Source organism: Bison bison, unplaced genomic scaffold (genome assembly GCF_000754665.1).
Source record: "Bison bison bison isolate TAMUID 2011002044 unplaced genomic scaffold, Bison_UMD1.0 scf7180017864035, whole genome shotgun sequence".
NCBI lineage: Eukaryota > Metazoa > Chordata > Mammalia > Artiodactyla > Bovidae > Bison > Bison bison.
The window spans coordinates 8862030-8883474 of record NW_011494607.1 but is presented as its reverse complement, the minus strand read 5'-3'; the positions used below and the strand labels follow the sequence as shown (position 1 = coordinate 8883474).

At 39.7% G+C, this 21445-nt stretch overlaps 1 protein-coding gene across 1 annotated transcript in view; it reads left to right on the top strand.

Moving 5' to 3' along the window:
- Positions 1 to 21445, top strand: part of MDN1 (MDN1, midasin homolog (yeast)) — a 140340-nt gene that overhangs the window by 67691 nt on the left and 51204 nt on the right. The window contains exons 38-55 of the mRNA XM_010834709.1: positions 893 to 1090; positions 2066 to 2173; positions 2550 to 2738; positions 5135 to 5224; positions 5320 to 5583; positions 5705 to 5966; positions 9165 to 9324; positions 10015 to 10131; positions 10936 to 11144; positions 12089 to 12237; positions 12590 to 12801; positions 13175 to 13395; positions 14220 to 14333; positions 15866 to 15998; positions 17259 to 17374; positions 18128 to 18261; positions 20983 to 21140; positions 21351 to 21445. Of these exons, the coding sequence (XP_010833011.1) occupies positions 893 to 1090; positions 2066 to 2173; positions 2550 to 2738; positions 5135 to 5224; positions 5320 to 5583; positions 5705 to 5966; positions 9165 to 9324; positions 10015 to 10131; positions 10936 to 11144; positions 12089 to 12237; positions 12590 to 12801; positions 13175 to 13395; positions 14220 to 14333; positions 15866 to 15998; positions 17259 to 17374; positions 18128 to 18261; positions 20983 to 21140; positions 21351 to 21445 (2929 nt within the window). The remainder of the gene's footprint in view (positions 1 to 892; positions 1091 to 2065; positions 2174 to 2549; positions 2739 to 5134; positions 5225 to 5319; positions 5584 to 5704; positions 5967 to 9164; positions 9325 to 10014; positions 10132 to 10935; positions 11145 to 12088; positions 12238 to 12589; positions 12802 to 13174; positions 13396 to 14219; positions 14334 to 15865; positions 15999 to 17258; positions 17375 to 18127; positions 18262 to 20982; positions 21141 to 21350) is intronic.

Genomic DNA, 21445 nt, shown 5'->3' with positions numbered 1-21445 from the left:
CCTAGTTTCAAAGCTTGAGACTGTTGACCGAATCATATTTTGTGGAAATGCATGTAGGGACTGCCAGACAACCTGGACTTGAAGTCATTATGTAAGAGCAGCTTTTAGAACTTGACTCGTATGGGGGTGTATAGCAGAGTTTGTGCTTTGAGTGCTTGTGTAAATGTGGCACTTGAAATTCTAATATAATCTGATTCTTGGCCCATTTGCATTTTATTGATTCACATTTCACAGTTGAGGTTTTCCATGTTATCTAAAAACCACCAATACTTCACATCCCTGAGCTCTAACTCAGCTGAGTTTAGCTCCGTTCAGCTCTTCTCATTTCTGGGACACACACAAATCCTCATACTTGTTATTCACAAAACTGTTGGCATCATTAGATCCACATTATGTGGTTTATATCATGACTTTGAAGACCGTTTGGAGATTTTATTCAGATTTACTTGATTAAGAAAGGATGTTTACTTATTTAAGTATGTAAAGAGCTAGCTTACTTCTTTTAAAAATTCCCAGATATTTAAGCATGAGATATCTTTGTATTGGTAAGCTATAATTTATAAAGCAGGCCAATATAGGAGCAGGTAACAGATACAGCCTAATTTTTGAGACTAATTTAACTGCTTTTAAAGAATTTAGTCTGACTATTCAGTTTACTTAAAAATTATTGCTATTTTATACACCCCAAATTTCTCTTAACATATAGATGAAATATTAATAGTAGACTGAATACATGTCATTTCAGCTTAAGAAACACAGTGTTACCAATGTTGTTTGAACTCTGTCCCTATCCCTGTTGAAGATAAGACTACTTTTCATGTGTATTATTCCTATGTTTTTTGTTTTAGCTGAATAGCATATAAAATAAATATGCACTTTTTTCTCCAAATAGCTTAACTTGGCTTCTCAGTCAGTCTTGGAAGGACTCAATGCTTGTTTTGACCACCGAGGAGAAATCTATGTTCCTGAGTTAGGAATGAGCTTTCAAGTGCAGCATGAGAAAACCAAGATTTTTGGCTGTCAAAATCCTTTTAGACAAGGAGGCGGAAGGAAGGGCTTGCCCAGGTCTTTCCTAAATAGATTCACTCAGGTAAGATTTACTGTTGCCCAAAAACCAAAGGTGGTCCCAGGGGTAATAATAGCTACGAGGGTGCCCACTAGGAGGATGAGACAGGCTCAGTGTAATAGTCTGCTTCTCGATTTCATGTCTGGATGTGATGGCTGTTAGTGTGACTGATTGCTGTCATCTTTTCTCTCCTGGTATGAGTCCTTTATCTTAGGTTTAAGAGGACCTGGTGTGTTATCAGATGGAGGAAAGTAAGATCACCACCATCTGGAGGATTCTATTACTGTGCTCAGGGATTAAGGCCAGTCTTTTTAAGTGTCTGTTAGAACATTAAAAAATTATTTTATAATGAAAATAGTGCATTAATCTCAGAAAAGTACAAAAAACTACCATGAAGAGTAAAAAATCCAATTTCTCCATACCAAAGTCAATCACCACTGATAGTTGTATCTGTTTTTATCACCACAGCAGTGTGTGTGTGTGTGTGTGTGTGTGTGTACATACACTTACTTATTTTAACATCTTTTTTCAAAGTAGTGGCTTGGAAATGCCTCTAGATGTTAGCTTTCTTTAATGTTCCTTTCTTGGTAATTAAGACTTTACTAAGTATCTTTTAAGAAGTTTATATGAAAAATTTCAAAACTGTTGAGAAGTTGATCAGATTTAAAAATGAATGTTGTATACTTACCATCCAGATATTTGAGAGAATTTTACATAATAGATTAAAATTACAAATATTCTTAAAATATTAATTGCAGGTATCTTTCTCCAAACCATTAGAATGAAGCTAACAAGAAAACCTTCTGCTCTGTATTTCAAAGATTTTATATGATTCCATATCCTGAGAATGCAAGAAAAGAAATGTCTGTAAATGAGATATATATATTTCTAAGGCATTGTTCCTTTGGTATTAAATAAAAATACTACTTAGGTCATGGCAGTCATGTTTGGTAAAGAGAAATGATGGGGTTTTTTTCATGTTATTTTTGGATTTTATAGGTCTTTGTGGATCCCCTTACAGTAATTGACATGGAGTTCATTGCCAGTACTCTGTTTCCAGCCATTGACAAAAATATTGTTAAAAAAATGGTTGCTTTCAACAACCAAGTAAGTACCTATTTGCATTAATTGTTCTTTATATTTCTGGCTTATTTGAATCATCGTTTTCTCAATATGGAATACTACCTCATTACCAGTCTCTGCAACTGAGATAAATCATATAGAACTCGAAAAGTTCCTAGTGGTTCCTAGTGGAAGGCAAGCTACTCATTTGAGAGTTACAGTAATTCAGGTTTGTTGCATGTATCATTTTATAATGCTTACAGGGTATTCCTGGCATGGAGAAGCCTGAGTTGCGAGGAGACAGCTGAATCCAGCCTGTTAATGTGTTTCAGATTATGTGTGCACTTGTACTATGTTGATAGTACTTAACACAGTCCTGAGCAGTGGGAGGTGCTTCCCAGTAAGGGTGTTTTCTTTTCAGATTGATCATGAAGTGACTGTCGAAAAGAAATGGGGGCAAATAGGAGGACCCTGGGAATTCAACCTCCGCGACCTTTTCCGCTGGTGTCAATTGATGCTCGTTGACCAGTCCCCTGGGTGTTACGATCCTGGTCAGCATGTGTTTTTGGTCTATGGTGAGAGAATGAGAACCAAGGAAGATAAAGAAAAGGTGAGTTTCATGCTTGCTCTTTGTATTTCTTTGATTTCTCCCTGAGGGAGAGAAAGGCTGTATTTGCATCAACAGTACCAAACTCAGTAACACGGCTTGGAAATTTAGAAATTAAGGGCAGAAACAAAAACTTAATCTGTCTCAGAGTGTCATAGTGTAGTTTGCTTTGGAGGACACAGTTTGCTTACCTATCTACATTGCCATGATCGCTTACCTTCTTAAACAGTATCACCCTGCAATAATAAAGGCTTGGTCCCCATCACCTTGGTTCCAGGCACAAAGATGAGAAGCAGGAGGAGAGAGGTGATAACAAGTAGAAGAGGAGGGTTTTCTACCTTTAAATAAATGTCAAATTGCAAAATACTTAATCTAGAAAGTATAAATAGATAAAAGGGAGGATATTCTGTATCTAAATGAAAGTAAAAAATACCCCTTCACTCCAGTGCTTTGGCCACTTCATGCGAAGAGTTGATTCATTGGAAAAGATTCTGATGCTGGGAGGGATTGGGGGCAGGAGGAGAAGGGGACGACAGAGGATGAGATGGCTGGATGGCATCACTGACTCGATGGACGTGAATCTGAGTGAACTCCGGGAGTTGGTGATGGACAGGGAGGCCTGGCGTACTCCATGCATGGGGTTGCAAAGAGTCGGACACAACTGAGCGACTGAACTGAACTGAAGTAGAAAATAACACCAGAATTCCTCGCTTAGTAAACTGTAATAATGGATGCATTTTGCTTTGTGGTATTTAAAATGCAGTTCATGGAAAATTTCACAACAGCTGCAGTTAGGAGATGCTGTCATGACCTCTTACAGACAAGGATCCAAGGCTCAGTCATGGAGTCTGTGTTTTGAGTGGCAGAGGCAGCTTGCCAGCCCAGACCTTTCCACTTTGCTTGCTATTTCTTCTACTATATCACAGTTGCTCACAAGCAAAGTAACAAAGTAGTACAAATTCATGTGAGTTAGAAACAGAAATGTGAACATGTGGCTGTCCATGGCACATGTGGCTCTCAGACACTTTGGTTGTGCTGCTGAGAGCACAGATCCTTGTTTATGTGGTATCCAGAATCCAGCCCACCATTAACAACTCATGTGTAACATGTGAGTGGCTTTCAGTCTTTATACCAGAACAAATTATTCAGTTCATTTTTTTTTAATTAATGCAACTTTATATAATTCACCTATCATCAGTTGGTATTTTAATTTCTTTATCAACTTACTCTAGTATGTTAACTGTGGCCAGACTGGCCAGTGTTGAGTAATTGATGTTGGTCAGATGATGAGTTACTGTAAGGTGTGGAAGGTTTCTACCACTCCTTCAATTCAGTTGTTTTAGTTGACCAAATGTTTTCTGAGAGGAAAAGAAAACTTAAGAAAAATAGTAGAAGGAGAAAGGTTGTAAAAGTAATTTGTAATTTTTAACTCTGGTATACCATCAGAGAGAGGAGGTGGTATGCTTAAGAGTGAAATATAAGGTCAAAAATCACCCAGACCCAGGAGGGAGCATTTTCTTCTGTGGTGCTTTTTGGCTCTTAGTGTTTGACACTCATTTTGTCTTTGTCTTTATTGTTTTTATTTTCACTCCAGTGTACATTGATTAGTATGAGTATTGCTATTTTGTTCGAATGCACTACTTATCGTAAATACTTTGGGTGGCAGGAATCTTTGCTGTTGCTGTGGACTAGATTAGTGATTTTTATACATTCTCATCTCCTCTTAGATTTTTGAAAGAAATGCAAGAAAGAATACTATTAGCAAAAAGTTTTTAACAGTCTTGCTGCTAAGGAAGGGACAAATAAATGTAAATACAGAAATAATGCTTTTCTGCATAAATATTTAGAGGGATAACAATGCTTTTCCAGTCAGACAGGCTTAGATTTAAATTCAGTTACCATCTACGAGCAAATCACATAACTTGTGTGAATATAATTGCCATATCCATAAAATGGAAATAGAAATATTTTGAGAGGGTATTTGGATCAGAAATAATCTATTAAAGCACCTAATATAATGTTTGGCACATGGCAGGTATCAGGAAATGATGGTCATTGTTCTCCATAAACTTCATGCTTCTGTCTTCTACCTTCTTGAAAGCAAATTAATATTTTATCTTGAGATCTGCTATAGTTTCCATAGCTCTGTTTTAATTTATGGTATATTCTCTCTGGAATCTCATAATTTGAGGTTATTGCTCTTTTCTTGAGCTTCCATTTATTTCCTTCTGAAGAGTTAAATAAATGCAATCTTTAATAGGAAAATTCAAAAGGGTAATAACTCACAATTTTGTGATTTTCGTATTGCTGTTCCTATTTACTAGTGTTTATTCTAGAAGGTTTGGCCCAGAATTTGATGTAATGATTTGCATTTTGATTTTATCATCATCTTCCTGTAGGTCATTGCTGTGTTCAAGGATGTGTTTAATTCAAATTCCAACCCATACATGGGAACCAGGCTATTGCACATCACTCCCTATGATGTTCAGGTGAGGCAAACGGCTGATGCTCTTCCACAGTCCTCTCTGGCTTCGGCTCCCACTCCAGGCACACTTGTGAAATCTCGCTGGGCTGTCTTTTTCAGCTGGGCTACTCAGTGCTTTCCCGTGGCAGCTATGTTCCTCCACCGACCTGCCGTCCCCTGTCGCTCCTGCACCAGTCTTTACAGTCACTGGAGTCAGTTATGAAGTGTGTACAAATGAGCTGGATGGTCATCCTCGTGGGGCCAGCCTCAGTGGGCAAGACCAGCTTGGTTCAGCTCCTGGCACACCTTACTGGTCACACTTTGAAGATCATGGCCGTGAACAGTGCAATGGACACTACGGAGCTTCTGGGTGGATTTGAGCAGGTAACTGATCTGCCCCTGTATTTTTAGGCAGGGCACTAAACGGTGCAGTCTTCTGTGTTGGGGTTGCTACAGAAGCAGTGGCCATTGGCTATGCTGCATTCACGTGCTCTGGAAATTGCAGGTTGATCTTATCCGGCCGTGGAGGCAGCTCCTTGAGAAGGTGGAGGGCACAGTCAGGGCCCTGGTAAGAGACAGCCTCCTTGTCAGTGCTGACGACGCAGAAGTAGTGCTGCGAGCCTGGAGTCATTTCCTTCTGACGTATAAGCCCAGGTGTCTTGGGGAAGGTGGTAAAGGTGTCACGATGGAGATTGTCAACAAGCTGGAAGCAGTGTTACTGCTTATGCAGAGACTCAACAACAAAATCAACTCCTACTCCAAGGCAGGTATGTCTCTTTGGGGGTGTGTATCAGTCACTTGGCATTGCCCATAGAATGTCCATCCACAGGTAATACATTTGTACGTGCAATGCCCACAACTCTTAAAAATGAATTTGATGATTAGATTATTAACAATCAAGGTTTGGAACTAGAAAGTTTCCTAGAAAGTAAAGTGAAGCTGATGTAAACTATTCAGAATTGGTGATCCTAAGCAAAGGAAAGAAATTGATTACTGAGTTTGACTTATTTTGTGAGTAATCAGCCACAGTGACTTGCATGCAAATCTGGTTTTATTTTTTCTTGGCCTGTTTTTTAAACTTATTAATAATTTCCAAAAATATTGAGTATTTTTAAACTGAAGAATAGAAGTCTAAATTAATAGCTTGGATGTGTTTATTCATTTTGTATAGAAGGTGGAAGAAATTCCTCAGTTGATCTGGAAGCATTCACCTCCCATCTTGTGCAGCTTTTTGGCTGGTAGGGGAGAATTGATTAAAAGTTGAAGCTTGTCACTAAGATTGCCATCCTTTATTTCCAAAACCTGCTCATAATGGGTTATTCCTAAGGAATCCTTAGTTATTCCATAGGAATAGTGGATTCCCTAGGGATGAAGAAATTACCCCCCTCTTTTAGCTGCGTCAACATTGTATCCGTGGCTCTGGGTCAAATCGTTTACTTTCTTAGTTAAGACAGTGATTTCATTACTGATTTGATCTATCATGTTCCAATTCAAACTCACCATTTGAATTTGAAATTCTTTACTCATTCATTCAAATTAATTATTAGATATATTTAATGAAGTCATATATTACTATTTTATAGCTTCCTTGGTAGCTCAGTCAGTAAGAATCTGCCTGCAGTGCAGGAGACCAGGGTTCAGTCTCTAGATTGGGAAGATACCCCTGGAGAAGGAAATGGCAACCCACTCCAGTATTCTTGCCTGCAAAATCTCATGGACAGAGGAGCCTGACAGGATACAGTCTACAAGGTCTCAAGGGTCGGATACGACTTAGTGACTAGACCCACCCCCATATCACTTTATATTTTTTAACTGTTAGAGATTGTAAACTCACCATTGAATTCGTATCGAGAATTGGACACTGTATAAAATATATTTACTTTTAACCCTCACAACACCACATTACAAGGAAAGATAACTCCATTTTATACATGTGGAAATAAATGCTCATAGAGGTAACCTGCCCAGTGTCGTCGTCTTATGATGTGTTTAGACTCGGTTTTGGTTTCAAGCCTCTCTGACTTCAAAACCTGAAATCTGGTGTGTATATATTTCTTCTGTAAGTCAGTTAAAATTTAAATATCTAGGGTAAGTTCTCACAGCCCATTCTCAATACTGCTTTTTATTTAGGATTTATTTTCATAATGAGTAATTTCCTAGGGATATCAATAGAGTCTAAAAGGCTGGCTGTAAAACTTGTCTACTACTATTTTATTTTTGATTGAAAATAGCTTCTTTTTTAAACTATTTATATTTTAATGTTTCTGTGATAAACACGTATGACTTTTAAAATATATTCTAGGTGTTTCATATTTTACCTTAAAATCTTTATATATATTGAATATTTTATAATAGCTTTATTAACATCAGAATGCAGCACTTAGTAACTTTAAAAAGCCAGAAGATATGTCTAGTCATGTTTATTAGATTCTAGACATTTTTATTCAAGTTGCTGAGTGCTGTGTTTTGGTGTTCTGAGGGTTTCTTTGAGTTGCAGGTAAGGCTGTTGAGTTGATTTTGGATCATTTTTATCTTTTCAAGCTTGCTATTAAGCTGTTTAAGGTCAGGGCCAGAGTCTCCTTTATGTGCTAAATCACCGTTGACTCTTTGTGCTAAGAAGAGTCAACTTAGCTAAGTCGTGTCTGACTCTGCAACCCCTTGGACTGTAGCCCAGCAGGCTCCTCTGTCCTTGGGATTTTCCAGGCAAGAATACTGGAGTGGGTTGCCATTTCCTTCTTCAGGGTATCTTCCTGACCCAGGGATCAAACCTGCACCTCTTATATGCAGACATGTTCTTTTTCGCTAGTGCCACCTAGAAGTCCCACCTAGAAGTTAAGAGTCCCTAAACTCTTAACCTGTGTATGCATGCCAAGTCAAATTAACCCCTCTTTTGAGGCATGGCCCTGTGTAATCTCTTCTGAAGGTCCAGTTGTTCCATGGGGTCTCTTCGCTTTGATTGGTGGGAACTGGAGTGTTATTCAGCCCTGTGTGAACTCTGGGAGTTGTTCAGTTCACAGCTCCCCAGTAATAGTTCTTTCCTTGGAATTTTTTACACGTGGAATTTAAGCCTTCCCTTGCACGTGGAGATTATTATTGAGCCAAAGGCCCAGGGACCTCTTTCTGGATTTCTGAAGCCCTTTGAATAACTTTTTCCTTTTGAGTATCCTGCCTCTCATTCAGGTTGCCTCCATCTCCCTGAGTTTCAGTTTGTGTCCTCAAGTCAGTGAGATCTCAGTACCTCTTTGAGTTTCCTCTCCCTGCTTTGCAATCTAGAAATTACGTTCAGGCCGAAAGCCAGTCTATTATAGGGCCTCCTTCCCTTAGGTGTCACAGTTCTGGGCTGTCTGTTTTCCAGTGTCTGAAAGTAGTTGTGATTCATATAGTTTGCCAGGTTTCTAGTTGTTGACACTGTGAGGTTAAGTCTAAATCTTGTTAATCCTTCATGGCTAGAAGCAGAAATATATTACCTTGTGATACGAAAAAGGGTTGGAATCAATTTCTAATAAGGAAGACCAATTGAAAAATTTCCAGGAAAGGGCTATATAAACTGTAGAGTAAATAAATACCAGTTGTTACTATATATGACATGGTAATTATAAAGGAAGCCTGGTTTGATGCCATTAATTACATTGTGCAAACTTATAGCACTTTTATATGGTATAAATGCATTAATAAGTAGGAGGCTTTATCCTTCTGCCATTTGAGAAATTAAAACAGGTAAAGATTATTTACCTTCTCCATCACCCTTTAGTCAACTCTTTCCTAGCCATTCATTCAGAAAGCCCTTAAGAAGTATTTTCTATCCCCAAACCTAATTTTCTTCTTCAAACGTTTACCTTATTATGAAACTTTTAAGAACTGAGCCATACATTTCCAGCCTTCTTTTAATAAGCTGTTCGTTTTTTATTTTGTTTGCTTTTGATTGCCCTGGTTTGAAATTAAGTGCTATGACTGTGACATTTCAGAGTTTGCCAAACTTGTGGAGGAGTTCCGAAGCTTTGGGGTGAAGCTTATGCAGTCAGCCAGTGGCCACAGCCGTGGCACATTCGAATGGGTTGACAGCATGTTGGTTCAGGCCCTGAAGTCTGGAGATTGGCTTTTGATGGACAATGTTAACTTCTGCAAGTAAGGACCTTCTGTTCAATCATGAGTGGGTCTGACTAAAGTTTGGGATATGCTTGTCAAAGTAGAAACCCAGGTGGAAGCTTTACTGTTTTTAATCCACTGTTTTCTTAACTATAAGCACATCCTCTGCTATATTCTGTAGACTTCCCCTTGTGGTGAACAATGGTAGTTGGTCATTAGCTGCAAGATTTTCATTCTAGCAGATAGTTTTGAGCTGAACTGAAGTTGGATTATTTTTTCGAAAACTTCCTTTGAGTTACACGTTTTCATTTAACCTTAGAAAACTTCCTTTTGTTAGGGTCATTCTGAAGTACAGATTTTTATAATGGAGGCTCTGATAACAGAGCAGACGTTTAGTAAATGTGCATTCTTAATTGTACCACTTGATTCTAAAGTAAGGAAAAGGACAAGCGTGAAGCTGCTGTGCCTACACAGTGAATGCAGTGCAGGGCAGATGACGGGCTTCTCTACATTCTGAACACTTTCAGAATGTCCTCAATTAAAATCCAGTTACGTTTATGACTCTCTAGGCTGTGTGCCTTCAGGGAGTGGAAAAGGGTATTAATCAGCTAAGAGATCTTAATTCTGTCTGGGGGTGGGGGGTGGGTCAGGAGGAGTGAGAGGCCTGAGCCAGGGCAGTGGTCAGTGTGGCACTCAGGCCTGTCCACCATTCGGGTTCTCTCTGTGCAGCCCATCGGTGCTGGATCGTTTGAATGCTTTGTTGGAACCTGGAGGTGTCCTCACTGTTAGTGAGAGAGGAATGATCGATGGATCCACTCCCACCGTAACACCACATCCCAATTTCAGGTATTCCTGCCTCAAAGTCTCAACCTGGATATCAGAGGTGGCCATGCATTAGGGCCTCCTTACATATTATATTTATACACTCAGTCAGCAGAAAGATGAGGTCCCTGCCTAGGGTTGGTGGTGAAGGGTGGAAGCAGGGAGACCCATTAAAAGCATTTTGCAGTAGTTCATGCAAAAAATGATGGCTTACACTAGGGCAGTCAGATCAGTGGGACTTGCTGATGGGCTTGTGGGTTAAGAAGAGGAGGAAGCAATGATAGCACCTAAGGTTCTGGCTTGAGTAATGAGGTAAATGGGGTGCTATTCATTGAAAAAGGGGAAAACTGGCAAAGAAGCAGGTTTGGTACAAGGAGGGAACAGCAGGAATCAGCTGTTGAGTTCTGGGGGTAAGGGTGAGCTATCAGATGGCTAGATGCAGAAGTTGATGGACACCGACTATTATGAAGCTAAGTGTTTCTGGAGAACACACTCCTCTTCTTTGTTCTCTCTGTACATGAGTTAGAATGATGAATTAGCACTGGCTTATTTGGGAAATATCTGAGAGTAAGAATTTTACAGCCCTCAGCACTCAAGGTGGATACACAACCCTTAGTTCCTTAGAGAAACTGACTTGCTGTATTGATGCACTTGGAACTAGAGGATAGAATGCAGATGAAGGCAGCATCTGTGAGTTGAGCCAGCAGTGTCCAGCTCCTGATGATGAGCCACATATGCTTTGCCCTTGCCAGGTGTTGCAGAGCTACACTGTTGGTTGCACTGAGATTTTGACGTCTTTTTCCCCCTTTGAATTGCTTGTACTACTAGACTTTTTCTCTCAATGGATCCTCTTCATGGAGAAATATCCCGAGCTATGAGGAATCGTGGACTTGAAATCTACATTTCAGGAGACGGGGACAGGAGCATCCCAGATGACCTAGATCTGAAAGTGCTACTGCACAGCCTTGGGTTGGTGGGGGACAGCGTGTGTGACACCCTTTTGGCTTTGCACTCAGAGACCCGAAGTGCTGTTGTAGGTAAGGTGCTTGACTTCCAGTCCTCTGCAGGGTTTATTCCTCTGGAAGTTCATGTCGTTCCACTTGACTGCTAGTCTAGGAGTTCTTGCATATAGTGTACATCGAGATGGAAATGACCTAGAAAGCCTATTAATAATACAGATGTACTGGCTACTCTTCTTCTGCCCCTGCCCACCAAGAGATTGGGTTCCGCTGGTCTGGGTGAGCCCCAGGAATCACCATATCAAGAAGCTTCTCAGGGAATTCTGAGGCATGCAGTCAGAGGCCCACACTTGGAAGAATATTACTTGTGACACTGAGATTGGTGAAGGTTGTCCTGAAAATCTTTCACGGTCATCATTGAATCTCTTGAAGGCTGAATAAAGAGGGAACTTGGAATTGTTTAAAACAGATATTACTTCTTCTAAATGTCCAAAGATACAAGAAAGGGCAGTAATAATAACAATGAAATGTTATTTATTAAGTAAACTACTCTGTGTTAGGTACAATGTTGGCTGCTTATTTAAGCCTCATATTAGTTCTGCAAGCTATGTTTCCATTTTACAGATGAGACTGAGAGGTTGAGTAATTTGGGAAAGCCACACAGTTAATAATGACAACTGAGTTGGATTTCAAAGCCCCTGGTGCTTTTTGGTGCCATGTTCATCAGCTTTAGGTCGAGGGTGTATATGGCCAGGCTTTATCATGTTTAAGTCATCGGTCACTTCCTCACAACGTGCTGCTCCCTGAGAGGGAGTGGGGGAGGCAGGCTAGCAGGGAACGAACGTGAATGAATGTTCTCGCAGGTTCACTGAGTTCACTAGTGAGCCCCCTGGAGTCCACTTGGAAGGCTTTCTGAGATAAGTGCCCAGGTGGAAGTTTGATGTAAAGATGAAATTTGTCCATTTTCTCTGGAGACTTTGCAGAATCTGTTGCTTACGGATGGCACCGTTTCTTCTTTACAGCTTCTCCAGCGTCCTCGGTGTCAAACCTCATTCAGACAGCCTCACTCATCGTGCAGTATCTGCAGCGAGGCCTGAGCTTAGACAGCGCATTTTCTAAAGCGTGCTGGGAAGCATATGTCCGCTCCCAGGCTTCCCCAGCAAACCAGCAGGTATGTGAGGTGTCTGACACAGTTTTCTGCAGTACAACACTATAGGAGGTAGGAGGATGCTCTGCTGGCAGCAACTTTAATGGCCTTAGAGAGCTCACCTGCAGTTATACTGTAACAGATCGGGTATCCAGGCACTTTTCTGGAAAATAGCGTAAATGTGATTAAATATGCCTTGAAACTTGCCTCTCAGCAGAAAAAGTGAAATTTTGTCATGTTGTGTATTGAGAAATGTGTCTTGACTGTTGAGAGGCTCACAGGGAGCCTAGAAGACTGCCATTAATTACTCCACTAGTTTTCGATAAGAGCACTTTATCTTGGGGACTGTACACCATGTGTTTCTGTCTCCCACAAGCTCGTGCAGGCTCTCCTAGAGAAACATGTTTCTTCGCTGCAAGCACACGAAACCTGGGGCAGCTCCCTTCTTGCCTTGGGGCTGTGGCCAGATTCTCTGCCCTCGGCTGTCTTCACTACAGAAGATTCTCACCTCTCTAAAGTCCGAGGCGACGGGCAGATCTTAGCGTATTGTCTCAACAGGCTGAGCATGAAAACAAGCAACTGGGCAAGGTTAGCGGAGCCTTAAGCTTGTGTGTGTCTCTCTTGACTTTTCCTCCCTCCCTCCCTCCCTTCCTTCCTGCTTTCCTCCTTCCCTCTCTTTCTCCCTCTCTCTTTTTTTAGATGGTCATGGTCACGACCCAGTATATTTGACCATAATGTTACATCATCATTTTCCACCTAGTTTCATTGTTTGTTGTGATATTGCTCCCTATTTATTATTTATTATAAGTACATGTTTTGATTTTCCCTCTTTGGAGGGAACTTATATATTCCTTGTTAACTCTTTGATAGATTAATTATAAAGTTACTTGTCTTGGTTCTTTGAAATATGAAATGAAGATTTAACCCTAATACTAACTTTGTCTATTGTAATGAATTTCAGGATTCAGCCTCTTACTTTGGCAGACTTAGAGAAAATTATGCAGTCCTCCCACCCGGAGAACTTAAAGTTCACTTCAGTTGAAGTGGATACTTATTGGCTTGATGAACCAGATGCTCTAGCTGTGGCTGTTAAATTGCTCATAGAAAGAGCAACCAATCAAGACTGGATGCTCAGAGTTAAATGGCTTTATCATTTAGCCAAGAATATGCCACAGGGGCTTGGTGAGTAAAGAAACTTAATTTGTGTGATGAGGGAATTTATGTACGCATACCCTGCTTTCATAACTCAGCAGTTGTTTTTCTCTTCAACTACACAGTTAAAATTACATCTGGGGAAGCTCCTAGCAGGATGTTTATGACTTAGCATTATTGTTTATTTAATTGTTAAAACATTAAGGTACACATCTACCCTGGGTTTTCCCTAAGAGAAACTTTTCCCCATGTAAACCTCAGCATTTCAGGATCTGTCCAGCCTTCTATCAAATCCAGAAGGAAAATATACTGTATTATGTTACTTTTAAGTTTTTGAACAGCCTGCTTTTTTTTTTTTTTTCCCTGTACTTACTCTGTTGCACATGCATTCTTTCTGGAAAAGGGTTGCTTTTGGTAAATTTACTTCCCATAAAAGTACATGAGATTCTAATCTTATTTCGTTCGGGAAAGTGGTCTAAATGATCATTCTTAATTTCTTTGTACGTTTTTCATTCTAAGTAGCTTTAAAGGTTTTAAAGTACAAGAATTTGTGGGTAGAACTTGTTGACTAAAGTAATTGAGTTTATATGAGTTTTTCTACTCTAGGAGAATTTATAGATAAGCCAGTGTATGTGTGTATTATTGGGTGGTACATGTGATGTCTAAATATGTGTAGAGGGAAATTGGATACATATTCTCACCTGCTTTCTCCTGTGTGATAGCTGCTAGACACGGGTAGCTACTAAAAGATAACCTGTGACGTGGCCACTGTGACAGCAGCTGTAGAACAGAAAGCTCGAATGGACGGCACTACTCTAGAGGATAACTAACATCTGCTTCTCCTTCCTCCACAGAGTTGATAAAGATTCATTTGGAAGCCAGTGCTGCAGCTCTTAGGAATTTTTACTCAAATTCTCTCTCATCTGGGGTCAGTAATGTCATCAAAATATTACAACCAAATGTAACAGGTACTGCACCTGCCTTGATTTCTAGCTCTCAGCAATCTTGTCCATTGAGTTCTTGGGGAAAAGATCTGTCAGAGCTCCCACTTGTAACAGTTTTTAAAAGAAGACTCAGAGTATCCAGATGCATATTCTGCTGCTTTTTTCAAAACTGTGTCTTGATTCTCCAGTTTCTGATAAAGGATGATGACACAGTGTAGTGGGAAGAACACAGGAGTTGGAAGTCTAGGCTCCAGTCCCAACTTGGCCACAAACAGGCTTCTTGATTCTGGGTCCATCATTCATACTCAGCTGCCTTTGTTTGAAAAAATAAGGGAATCAAATTCATTCTTCTGGGGCCCCTTCAACTTACAATAGTCTGTGATGTATTAGTAAGTACTGTTAACAGAAAGGGTTTTAAACTGTGATCTCTTTTGAGATGAAGGTAAAATAGTACACATTCAGTTTCTTCAGAAAACCTTAATGATGAAGTTATAAAGTCTTAAATTCAAAGTTACAAAACAAAACACAATGATAAAAGGAATAGTCATCCAAACTAATCAAATGAGGTATTCAGAATTTCTCAGTTTTCATCTGACATTTATTAAAACATGCTATTACCCATTTGGTTTAGAAAAAAAGTGTGCATGATGCTTTTGTGCTAAGCCTTATGTTTATATAATTATAATCTTACATATACATATGACTACCTTGTGTACACTGAAGGTAGTGGGGTAGATGGTTGGGCAGAAATCAAATGATAGAGAAAAATAATGTCAGAGTCAGATTGTGGCTGAACTGAATTATGGCTTTCCATTCATGAAGGAACTTTGGTCTGGGAACGTAGTTCTAGAGTAGAGTGGTCGATTCCCTTCGCAGCAGCCTTGGCTTGCCCACTGATTGGCTCATCTTCCTTTTCCTTTTCAGCTGAGTAGCTCTGGATCATGTAGCCTTGCTAGATTTGGGGATATAGGTCCCCCACTGTACCTTGCTATTCACAGTAGGCATTTGTTAGTCTGCTGTATTGTGGACGCCTTTGGAGCTTGAAGTACTCCATTGAGCCACCCAGCCACCCTCAAATTAACATTCCCATCGTTTTGTCATGCCTCCTTCCACTAGAATCTCCACCTCTGGAACAGGTCAGAGTCTGATGGCTGCTGCTGTACAGAGAGATTTTGATACCAAGTTTGAGCCAAAGGAGCAGAGGTGGCAGCAGCATATCCTGTGATTATAAAGAAATGGGTTTTAAGCAAAATAATCTTGAGTTGTTTTTCTTATTAAAGGCAAATTACTGAGGTGTGTTCATTCATTTTCTGCCATGGAAGTTAGTTTTCTTATGGTTAATGGCAAAAGATTGGGTAACTGAGTCCATGAATTCTTTTCCAACCAGTAATGGGACCTCAGCAAGTGAATGCATTGGTTTTGGAACTGTCATGGATTGAACCATTTCCGTTTCTCCTCCCCAGCAAGACTCTGTGTGATCAAAGTAAAACAGTGAAATTTGCCAGACAGGGAGTTTAACTCCAGAATTCTACCTTTTCTTTTGTTCCTTAAACCAGATGAATCCGTGATCCCTCTGGATCCCCGATGGAACATGCAGGCCATGGACATCATCAGAAATGCGATGGACTTTGACCCACAGACAGACCAGCCTGAGCAGCTCTTTGCCCTTTTAGAGTCTGTTGCAAACAAGTAGGTGAAGCTACTATTGTGGGCACTGTTTGCCTCACTGTACCTTGTGACTTCACAAATTGTTGTTTAATGGCTAAGTCATGCTTGACTCTTTTGTGACCCCATGGACTGTAGGCCACCAGGCTCCTCTGTCCATGTAATTTTCCCAGGCAGGAATACTGGAGTGGGTTGCAATTTCTTTTTCCAGGGGATATTCCCAACTCAGGGACCGAACCCACATCGCCTAGGAATACAGTTTATGTGTATTTACTTTTCTGAATCTGAGGAGTGCTGAGCGTCTGACGTGGTTGCCTTTGTTACCACCTCTCCTTCAAGCTCTACGCACAGCGAAAAGTCATTCTGACCGTGATGTCCTAGTGCCTTTGAATCGGCAGGTTCTACAGGGTGCTTATTAATAGATACACTGGGAAGTATCAGTAGTGGGATTTGTTTTATGGTTAATCTTTTATCACAGGATAGCTGTGTTTCCACTCTTTTCTGTGTGATTTCCAATAGCTTCCTGCATTTTCACAAGTTCTTTCCTCAACCGTCTGTCCCATCAAATGGTGAAGGTCTACGTACATAGTCACATATAGTATAAATTTACATAATTGTTTCATAAGTCATTTCTCACTGTTTAATGTAATGACCAGTAATGCTTTTTAATTGTCCATCAGTGTAAGAGATTTAGAGAAATAATTTTGTAACTGAGGTGTATCATGCTTTACAGAAAAGTGCCACTAATGATGACTATATATTGTTTTGGTGAATTTTCACAAAGTGAACTCACTCATGGGATATGTAGTAACACCTCAGAGGACCCCTTGTCCCTTCCCCCCAGCAACTCCCTCATCCTCCTCCCCGGGTAACTTCTAACATTGCAGATTAATTGTATGATGGCTGGTTTGGGGTTTTTTTGGGTGGGGGGTTGCTGCACTGAGAGGCTTTCGAAATCTTAGTTCACTGACCAGGGATTGAACGTGGGTCGTAGCAGTGAAAGCACCGAGTCCCAGCCACTGAACTGCCAGGGAATTCCCTATGATGGCCAGTGTCAGGAGTCCACAGTGCAGTTTGTCAGATCATGGCAGAGCAACACAGTGGGCCCGCCAGCTTAGTCATCTTTGTCACTGCCCATCTCTAATCCAGAATTTGCAGAGGCCTGAGGGGAGTGACACACTGAGGGAAATTGATGTTCCAAGGGTTCTTAGGATTCAGCAGGTAGAGGCTATAGTAAGTATTATGAACTGATCACTGTGTGTTAATTGTGGAATCTCATTTCAGGACCATCATATATTTCGACCGGGAAAAGCGGATTTTTACTGAAGCAAATTTGGTTTCTATTGGTGGCAAAAAGTTAAGAAACAGTGTTTTGAGATTGTCCTTTGAATTCCATAAAGGTAAGGATGTTGCCTTTACCTTCTTCAGTTACACATTGGGCTGCATGATGCTCCTGATGGTGAGGGGTTCCTCAGGTGCTGCCATGCTACTGATTCCTTTTGATTTGGTGGCCTGATTTTGACATCTTCCTTTACTCGGTATTTTTGACTAAGTGCTTTTTTCATGTCCTTGATCTCATTTATTTATTTATTTTTTTGGCCACCATGAGGTGAGTCTCTTGAGTGAGGAAGGGGAAGCACAGAGATGCTCTGGGTCACATCTCTAGCAAGTAGCAGAGCCCGAGCTTGAGACCTGGTCTCTTGGCTCAAAAGTAAGAGCTCATAAGCATTTGGTTATGGGTTCTTTTCTTCCGCCTTCCTTTTTTTTTTTTTCCAATTGAAAAGATAATGGTATTTCTTGGAAAATATTCAAACTGTAGAAGCATAAAAATGGAAAAAATTTACTCTTGCAGTAGCCACTGTTAATAGAAGAGATTCGTTTATATCTTCTCATATCTTCCTGTTATCTATCCATCTGGTCATATATGTAATATCTTAGAATTTGTTTTGTATTTAAACAAATCCTTTTTTTTAAAAAATTGAGACATGAACATCTCTACGTATACATGCCTAACTTGCTAACTTAATAGGCAAAAATTTGCTTTCAACTTTGACCTTGACTGAGGATAATGTTAAGTTCTAGAGTGCTGTTAATTTTGAAAATGTCCACAGAATTAAAACTGATCGAATGTTCTTATTTATGCCAACTCTAAGATCCAGAGAGCTATCATAGCCTGCCCCATGAAATCGTGGTCAACCTTGCTGCTTTCTTTGAACTTTGTGATGCGTTAATCGGGCTCTGGGTCCAGTCCTCTCAGGGCATGGTGTCTGATGCCGGTGTTAACGAGGTGAGAGATATACCTGTTTTTCTTTTAAGCGACATATTTCTTGGCATAAAGATTTTGAGGGGAACAACTACAGTATAGTCATATGTCCAATATTATTTGAGAAATTGTTCTTGTGAATTTTAAATAGATACACATATTTTAAAGCTATATAAGGGTGTGATTGAGATAATAAATCGCACATGTTTAAAGTGTACAAATTTATGTTTTGACCTGTGTATACATGTGACGCCATTACTACAATCATGACAGTGAACCCATCCATCACCCTCAAACCTTTCGTCTTCTGTTTTCCTTTTTTCTGCCCTCCACCTCTAGCAGGTACCCATTGATCTGCTTTCTGTTATTGCAGCATTTTCTATTGCTTTTATATTTCTATATCTGGCATTTTATATTGTTTTTATCTGTCCACTTTCATTTAAAATCATCTTGCAACACATCCATATTGTTTTGTGTCTCAGTTCTTTCCTTTTTATTGCCAATAGTCCACTGAATGTATACATACTATAACTTGTTTGTCCATCCACTTGTTGCTAAAAATCATAATTTTAAGTTATATTTTAGTTCACTTAAACCTTCTTAGACATGATTGTCACATGTGGACTAAACTGGGATTGAATGCAGATTATTCCAGTAATTGTGATAAATTAGAATTGTAGGTCTTAAACTTTTTAGTCTCAAGACCCGCCCCCCCCATCCCCAAATCTCAAAGAACTTTTGCTTGTGTGGTTACATGTATATTTACTGTATTAGGAAATAAATCTGAGAAATGTAAAAAATTATGTGTTAGTCTGTTTAAAAACCCAGTAACAAATTCATGTTAACATGAATAACATTTTTAATGAAAAAACCAACCATTTTCCAAAACAAAACTGTGTTACATTTCTGCAACTCTCTTCATGTCTGGCTTAACAGAATGAAAGCTGGTTTCTCAACACCTGTCCCTGATTTGCTCTCTATGTTGTATGGGTTGAAGTTCGTGAAGAGAAGCTGACCTCTATTTCATGTTGTTAAGAGCTTAGAAAGTGAAGGCTAGTTTAATAAACATTCCCATGTAATTGTGAATGTCCTTTGATCCTATACCACAGCTTGACAAGCGATAGTTTTGTAAAGGTTACTTATTATGTGGAATTTGAAAAAATATAGTGATCTTGTCATGTGTTAAAATTCACGGCCTGGCATACACTTTGGATGGACTTTATCCTTGCATGTTGCCCTTGTATATTTGCAGCTTGTGCATTGGTAATTTGGAAAGTATTCTTAAGTGAGTTATCAGATGTTCCAAATGTTGACACATTTCATTTTCCAATATAAATTAAGTCGTACTCTTGAAAAATTACCACAGACTTCATCAGAAAATCTTTGAGTATTAGAAATTTGTCAAGCTCTTGGTTTTTCAGAGTTCTGAGCTTTGCTTAAAAGTTTTGAGTTTTATTTTCGGCAATCTTGCTTTCCTTGAATTGATAGATTGACTTCATTCATTTTCTACATGCTGTTTGCCAGACACCCAATCACAGTTTGTCTGCCTCCCCAGCCCCTGCCCTTTTTTTTAGTACCATCAGTGCAGATGTCACCATAGTAAAGAGGACAAATAATATGATATTATTATGAAAATAGCTTTGACATCATAGAACCTGAAAGATTATCACTAATCTGGAGGCTGCTGCTGCTGCTAAGTCGCTTCAGTCGTGTCCGACTCTGTGCGACCCCATAGATGGCAGCCACTAGGCTCCCCCATCCCTGGGATTCTCCAGGCAAGAACACTGGAGTGGGTTGCCATTTCCTTCTCCAATGCATGAAAGTGAAAAGTGAAAATGAAGTTGCTCAGTCGTGTCCGACTCCTAGCGACCCCATGGACTGCAGCCTACCAGGCCCCTCCGTCCATGAGATTTTCCAGGCAAGAGTACTGGAGTGGGGTGCCATTGCTACTTTGCCATAAAAATACATAATTAGAAGAACAGCAGTATTGGAAACTCAGAGTACCTGATTTTTGCATTACAACACTACATTAATGAAAACAGTAGTTATTGTCATAAAGATAGACATAGACTAATGAAATAAAAGAGAATTCAGAAATAGACCCTCAAATGTTAATATATGGTGAATTAATTTAATGAGGGAAACTGCTCTTTAACAAATGGTGATGAAAAAACTAGATATCGATATTATAAATATGAGCCTTTACCCCTGCCTTATGTCAGAAAAGTTAACATCAAAATGGATTATAGAGCTATGTCTAAAAGCTAAAGTTAATAAACCTTTAAAAGAAAACATAGAAAATATTCACAGCTTGAGGCAAAGATTTCAGGGCATTCTTCATAAAAGAAAAATTGATGAATTCAATTTTGCCAAAATTAAAATTGTTTCTTAATAGCTTTAAGAAAATGAAAACACTAGGAGACACTGTTTATAACTTGTATATAAATTGTTTAAACCAAAGTAATAGCCCAGTTTTAAAAAGGAGCAAGAGAATTTGAATAGATGCTTCTCAGAAGATAATGAAATGCCCACTGAGAACTTGGAAAATTTTCTATATCATTAGTTATCAAGGAGATGTAAATTGAAACCACAGTGCCTGACTGCCTTAATATCCCTAAAAATATTCCAGTCAAATGCTAGATCTTTAACATGTATACGTTGTGTATTGGTGAACGATTGGCGTCTGTGTTTTGTGTCCTTTACTGTGAGATGTTTGTGAGCAGTCTTGATTTGCTTTGTTTTTAGATCTTGGGTTCTGTGCGGTGGCGTGACCGGTTTTGGACTGTGGCCGACACAGTAAAAGTAGATGCCTCGGGCCTGGCCTTGCTCGCCCTTCACTGGCACTGGGTTTTAAAACATTTGGTCTGTCGGATCCCCCAACTCCTGATGAACCATGAAGACAAGTAAGACTCGTATTTAGAGAAACAGCGTCAGTATCTACAGGATTGATGTTTGGAAAGGAAATGTGTTTGTTCTTACTCTACTTTGGTTTGCTCCCTCCTTGACTTGTCAGTGAATGTAAATCTAGTATAAAGTATATACAGTGCCCCTTAATATCCAGCACTTCCCCCTTTCCTCACCTCCCTTCTGCCCCTTTATCTCCTCTGCTAAAGATACTACAGAGAGGTTCAGACCGTTTCAGAACATATTCAGAATTGCTTGGAGAGCCCAACTGGTGGATTTGCAGGTGTAAAGAAGTTGCAGAAGT